At 48.4% G+C, this 6,254-nt stretch overlaps 1 protein-coding gene across 3 annotated transcripts; it reads right to left on the minus strand.

The window, feature by feature from the left end:
- Window positions 1-167: 167 nt before the first annotated feature.
- SMYD4 (SET and MYND domain containing 4) lies at window positions 168-6,247 on the minus strand. Of its 3 annotated transcripts, XM_040532958.1 has the most exons (10): window positions 6,056-6,229; window positions 5,815-5,965; window positions 5,553-5,642; window positions 3,982-5,137; window positions 3,481-3,663; window positions 3,012-3,178; window positions 2,181-2,313; window positions 1,647-1,763; window positions 1,170-1,293; window positions 168-484 (listed from the first exon to the last, which is right to left on the minus strand). In XM_040532958.1, exons 1-10 carry the CDS (start codon window positions 6,184-6,186, stop codon window positions 334-336), a joined length of 2,403 nt encoding a protein of 800 aa, XP_040388892.1. In that variant the 5' UTR covers window positions 6,187-6,229; the 3' UTR covers window positions 168-333. The 3 variants fall into 3 exon arrangements, with proteins under 3 accessions (XP_040388892.1, XP_040388893.1, XP_040388894.1); XM_040532959.1 differs by lacking the exon at window positions 5,815-5,965 and having other exon boundaries at window positions 6,056-6,247; XM_040532960.1 differs by lacking the exons at window positions 2,181-2,313; window positions 3,012-3,178; window positions 5,815-5,965 and having other exon boundaries at window positions 6,056-6,241.
- Window positions 6,248-6,254: the final 7 nt, after the last annotated feature.

Genomic DNA, 6,254 nt, shown 5'->3' on the forward strand with positions numbered 1-6,254 from the left:
AAGGCAACGTGGTCTGGATGACTGCACGTTCATGACCAGCAGAGCACCACACATGGGAGACTCACATCTCTAGAAACACACTCGTAAGCATCTCGGGCATTTGCTTCAAACCCATATGCAGAAACTCTACAACAGCATCTATTTCCACCATAGCACACGCAGACCCCTCAGGTTAGAACCGGTCATTTTATTTACAACAGTCTCACTAAAGAGCATTTCAGATTTCACTCAAGTTGTTACACGCAATTTTCCAGCTTGTACTACGTGACTACCTTACCACACAAAATTTAGCTTTGATGAAAGATCACATTGCAGCTTCCTTTGATAGGGAAATTAAGTCCTCTGAAGGATGCTTTTGGGAAGCTCTAACAGACAGGTCTTCATCTCTTGTAGTTCCCGGATATGAGTACTCTGAGGACCACAGTGCACTGTCAGAATCTTCTCTGCTCTTTGAATTGTGCTCAGAGCTTCAGAAACTGCAAATCTGAAATAGGAAGTGAGTAAGAAGAGTATACAAAATACTTAACTCAGCTCCCTTGACTTGCACAACCTTCGACCCTTCCCCCAAAAAACCTAAGGCTGTTCACGGGTATAGATCGTACCCTCCACTGCCTTTCAACACCAGGCGAATAGCACGCACTTCAGCTGCAAAGGGAGGATGGGTTAAAAAAAAGAGATGGACAAAAAACTAAAACATTATCTTTGAGTATATGTATGCACTACTTCCTCACTGCAGCTCCAGCTAAAATTCAGACAGTTAAAGGGAGGTGTTGTTAAAAGACGTGCCGTAGTCTGGGGATTTGCTTGTCAGAAGAGGGCCGAAACAGAGCAAGGAGATTTTATTTTCTTGTTTGGAAAGATGTCAGCAACATTGTACAGCCATGTAAACATCAAGGGTGACTAGTTGTTAGAATAAAACAATAGGATGGGGAGAAATGGAGCCGGGGAATAGAAAAGAATAGGCAGGCACAAAGAAAAGAAATGGGTCCAAAGAGAGGCATAAAGGACAAGTGAACCCCATTAGGGTTAATGAACTTGCACTTGAGTAGCATACAACTCTTGTACCCGTGCCTAAGGCCCTGCAAGGTGCCAAGGACCGCCTGCCATGATATTGTGTCAGACACACAGGAGTGGTGCAGGGAAGGGAGAGAGAATGAAAGCAACTTTACCCATTGAAGAGAATTTGTGCCAGTTTGAAAAGTTCATGACCCATTTCTACACTTGATGGCCCGTGATGCATTTCTACAATCTGAATACTTCTCTCCAGGTGTCTGGCTGCTTCCTGCCACTTTCCTGATTGGAAAAAAAACCAAACAAATCACCACGAATAAATACTGTTTAGAGTCACAGTCATCCAGAGTTTGACAGCATTATGCAAAGCATGATGAACTATGTACACAGCATTCTTGAGAGGTTGCTGTCCTCTGAACCAGGACAAGGAAACTAGAAGAAAGTGAGATCACACTGTTCATTAACAGATGGGAACACAGTTTTGGCTAAAGCAGTCTTTCTGAGAGCTCTACTGTCAAAACTAGAGAAATGCAGTAGGGGAAAAGTAAAAAAGCTAGTCAGGGAAAATGCTAGTCTTGTTAAATTCAAAGTTCAGAAAACTAAAGACAATCTTGAGTGAGAAGACAATGCCATACCAAGAGTAGCATAGACCTGTGCCAGATGATCCTCCATCTCTCCCATCAGCAAATGCTCCGGTGACAAGAAGTTTCTAGCATCCATCTGACACTTCAGGAGCATTTTGATAGCCTCATCTATAAAACAGGATATAAAGTTCATCTTAGTGGCCAGTCTCTGGATTGCTATGATCCATGAAATGAAACCAGTCCACAACTTGAGCTGGATTTGGTTCGGATTTAACATCTACTTCCTCTGCAACCCTCCTCACTCTAATGCAGGGCTGGCCAGACTTGCTACAGGAAAGCAAGGCCTGAGAATGCATAACTCCAAAGTTATCCCGAGCTCTTTTAGTCACTACGGAACAATGTGTGACTTAGATTAACACCCAGATCAGGAGTATAAAAAACCTAAAGCTCAAGTCCCCAGGGACACCAGGCTTCATGCCAGGGGACCTCAACTACGTAAGCAACAGTGCCATCTCATGGCCAGAACCATGTCTCCTGATGCGTACTCATGAGTTGCTGACCTTAAAGCAGAAAGCTGAGCCTTACCAGCCCTGCTGTCTCTTAGCAGTTCTAATGCTTTCTTGATTTGTCGCTGAAGGTCTCGTAAATGCCGTGACAGGCTCTCTCTGCTGACTGAGCGCGCACAAGCTTCATTTGAACAACAAAGCACATCTTCCCCCTGTGGAAATCATCCCTGTGATCATTCCTGCTCACATTCAACTCAAAGCTTACTTTCCATATCCGTATCTCTGTATTATGCTACAGAGGTGCTAAACGTAGCTGAAAAACTAAGTGACTTACTTGTAAACTGCTGTTAACTTACTCAAATTTTAGGAGAAGCTTCCAGGAATAGCTGTGATCACGTGGGCCAGTCTGAGCCCACTACAGGTTAGGCCAAAGCAGGGTCATGAGTTACACAACTGATGTTCACACAAAGTATGTACTGTGTTGTCTTTTCTAACACACACTACATGCTATTTTCATTTCCATCCTGTGAACTGCAGATAGTGAGACTCTCACTACACGTAGCCCCTGCAATTACACCATGTTCTAGACTTCGGGCCCCAATTTTCTTTCCTAAATATCCCCCTCCACCCAGTATTATATCCCTCTGATATTATGAGGTTCCTCCTGCAAGTTCCAAGGGATTTTACCTTCCTGTTAAGGGCAGTATTTTCCCTATAATGCTGGAAGATTGACAAACAAGAACTTTGCAAGGAAACTGCTCAGAACAGTGAGATATTGCCTTGACTCTGCGGGGACTTTTAGCTTCAAAGCAGAGGTCATGGACACAGGTCTTTAAATCCTGCCTTTCCCAGAGACCCAAACATTACACATCCTGATCATGTTAAACAATCATAATTATGGAGGAACTACCTGCATTGAAGCCTGGCAGCTAGGACAGCAAAATGAGTTCCTCATGGACACCACACTCTTGTCGCCAGACTCTAACTCCTCAAGGCACGCCTGACAGCGGCACTCAAAGAAATACTGACTGAGAAGCTGTTGTCTCTCAGCAACCTTCATTCTACATCGGTGAGGCCCTGCAAAAGGATGGCAAAGGCAGAAAGCGCTGAACAAGTACAGTTCCTAACATTAGCCTAAAACCTATCTTTGTTAAAACGGAGACTAAACGGAACATCTTTTGGGGAGTACAAAACTGGAGACTGTGAAAGCGTGATAGTGGGCTTAAGAGATAAACACTTGGTTTGATACCTTTGATCAAGGCTCATGAACAAAGACTCTAGCAACATTATACTGGGAATGGTGATATTATTAGCTATCAGTCAGCGTGCCAAGCAGAGGTGAAAGGATGTCTGTGTCTTGAGACAGAGTTAACACTTACCATAGCAATGGAAAATCTCCTGGCCACTTGAGATTGGCTGTGATGCCCTGACAGTGGCAGCTGTCCCACTAAATGACACACTGATATTGGGGCTGCACGAATGGTTCAGAAGGCTGAGGACAGGGAAGAAGGCTGTTGCCAGGCGCACGGGTTTCTTATTTACAACAGCACCATCTCCAGACCCTAAAGAAAGAGGAAAAACAAGTATATTAAGAATGAATTCTCTGTAATCCATCACAAATTGGGCACTAGAAAGATTCTTTCCCTAGAGAGACTATTTCCCTAGAAAGATTCTTTTAATAGAAAGATTTCTGGTATATTGCTACAATAAAAAATAGCTAAATATCATCTACGTATGCACCAAAGAACAGGCTGGCATGTGGCAGGACATTAATTTTAAGCAAGTCATTCCCATCTGTAACAGGAGCTTTCCACAGCTCTTTGCTTCACATGAAACAGATAAGCAAGAATAACAAAGAAGAGCTTAAAATCTTTTCTTACCCAACTCTTGCATTACAGTGATCGCTTGTGCATTACATTGCAGCTGCAACACATGCCTCAGCATTGCTTCTGCCATAATCTGCAGCTCTGGAGACAGCTCATCAGATGTTTTTTCACATGCCTTAGGTCCGGACCCCTTCTCAGACGATTCCTGATTCAGAACAGCAGCCTCCAGACCGGCTTCTTGCAGTTTCCTGCATATAGCTACTACACTCAGCATGCAAAGGAACTTATGTTCAGGGCTATGCTTCTCAGCATGTGGCAAGAGGTTGAACACAGCTCGGTAAGAACTCTGATACTGGCCATTATCATTACAACCAGGGATACCTCTGGTTCCAGTTCTCGTATCTGGTGCGTCACGGGGATGTTTACATCTTGCCTTGGCGCTATGAAGATCATCATCATCATGGGACCGCACCACCAGCCTGCTAACCTCTGAAAATCCTGCCAGTAGAACAGTCCTTAAAGCAACATGGCAGAAGACCCCTAACGTGAGAAGCAGCGCTCCCAAGGAGCACTCTGTCCTGTGGTATTGCTCCCATGCCGTATCTGCACAGTTTTGGCTGCAGTACTTTGCATAACTGCACCCACGGCAAGGCACAGAGGCTAAAAGCTGCTTCAGACAACGGTGGCAATAAAGATCTGCATTAGTGAATTGAGTATCCCACACCATTTCACTGCTGTCCTGTAGCAGGCGGCTCTCCCCTTCTTCTGGGCAGAGCACGCTTACAAAGGCCTCCTCTTTCAACAGGTTCTGTCCTGGCAGGATGTCCCGTGAGGCCACCAAGTGACGTCCTTTCTCTGTATTGAACTTCAAGCTCAAAGATGAAGATGCACCTGAAATACTGTCATTCTCTTCCCAGATCTCTGTCTCTCTTTGAGTATCACCACATGTTTCTCGTGCAGCCTCTGGACAGCTCTCTCTCTCACATACTTTAAGCTTCAGTTGATTTAACTTTTTCAGCAGCGTCTGGTGTGCAGGACTAGTCATAATCCCATCCACAGCAATTTTATTTTCCACTGCAGCAAGGGCGTCTGCTGCATCCGGTACCCTCCCCAAACGCAGCAGGCATTCAGCTTTCCGCAGCAAGACCTTGGGCAGCAGTCTGTCTGGATAGCCATGACTTTGAGCCCTGGCAATATCTTCCAAACAAACCTAGAAACAAAGATAAGGCCTTTTAAACGTACTTGAAGATCACGTGCACTTTTATTCCATCTACGATTCAGCACATTTTAGTAAGACTGTTAATCGGCAAATTTCCCATTTATAGCCAATCCGTGGCCAGATAAAGACTCCTACATAGAATAAGAAGGAAAGCATGGAAGTCTAAGTAACGATGGAAGCTTTGAGCACAGCTTCAGCAGCTTACCTCTCTTGTTCTGACAACCTGTCGTTATTGTGGCCTTTACAGAAGCAGCCACCTGAGGCCCCCCGTGCAGACATTGCATGCCAACACCTCAGATACCGCTTGGGCTTTTCTTTGCCCTATTTCCCTTTGTGCACACTGATCTGCTCCAGGGCACTCAGGAGCCCTGCCACCACCCCTCAGGGGCGCCCCAAAACCTCTTACCTCAAAGTGGCCGAGGTGAAAGAGAGCAGCCGAGCGGTTGGCAAAGCACAGGGACGCCTCGGGGCTGCCGGGGAGCTCGTGGGACGCTGCCTGCGGAGGAGAACGGAGGGCGCTGCCTCACGGGGGGGCACCACGGGCTGTGCCTCACCGGGGGCACCCTCAGCGGGCCCCTCCTCACCCGGATGCTCCCTCACGGGGGAAACCCCAAACACCGGGCCTCGGGGGGACCCCAAACACCGGGGGGACCCCACGAGCCCCGTACCTGCGAGTAGAGCAGCGCAGCATCACCGTAGCAGCAGCGGCCGAACCGCCGGTTCCCCTCCTCCCGATACCAGCGAGCGGCCGCCGGTTCCTTGCCGGTGCGCGCCCGGCGGCACAGCCGCTGCAGGGCCGCCGCCTCCTCCGCTCCGGGCCTAACGGGACAACGGGGGGGGGGAGGGGGGGGTGTCAGCACCGTTAGGCCCGGCCCGGCTTGTCCCGGTCCCTCCGGCCCCGCCGCTCACCTGAGGAGGCCGCAGCCCAACCGCAGAGCCTCGCCCGGCGGCGCCGCCTCCAGCCGTTCCCTCAGCGCCGGCCCCAGCGCGGCCCGGCACCGCGCGGCGCAGCGCCGCCATTCCTCCACCGGCAGCGCCATGGAGCCGCGCTCCCACCACCTAATGGCGGCGCCCAGCCGGGTGAACCCCGGGAGCGCTTCCGCCGTAC

This window comes from Cygnus olor, chromosome 20 (assembly GCF_009769625.2).
Source record: "Cygnus olor isolate bCygOlo1 chromosome 20, bCygOlo1.pri.v2, whole genome shotgun sequence".
NCBI classification, from domain to species: Eukaryota; Metazoa; Chordata; class Aves; order Anseriformes; family Anatidae; genus Cygnus; species Cygnus olor.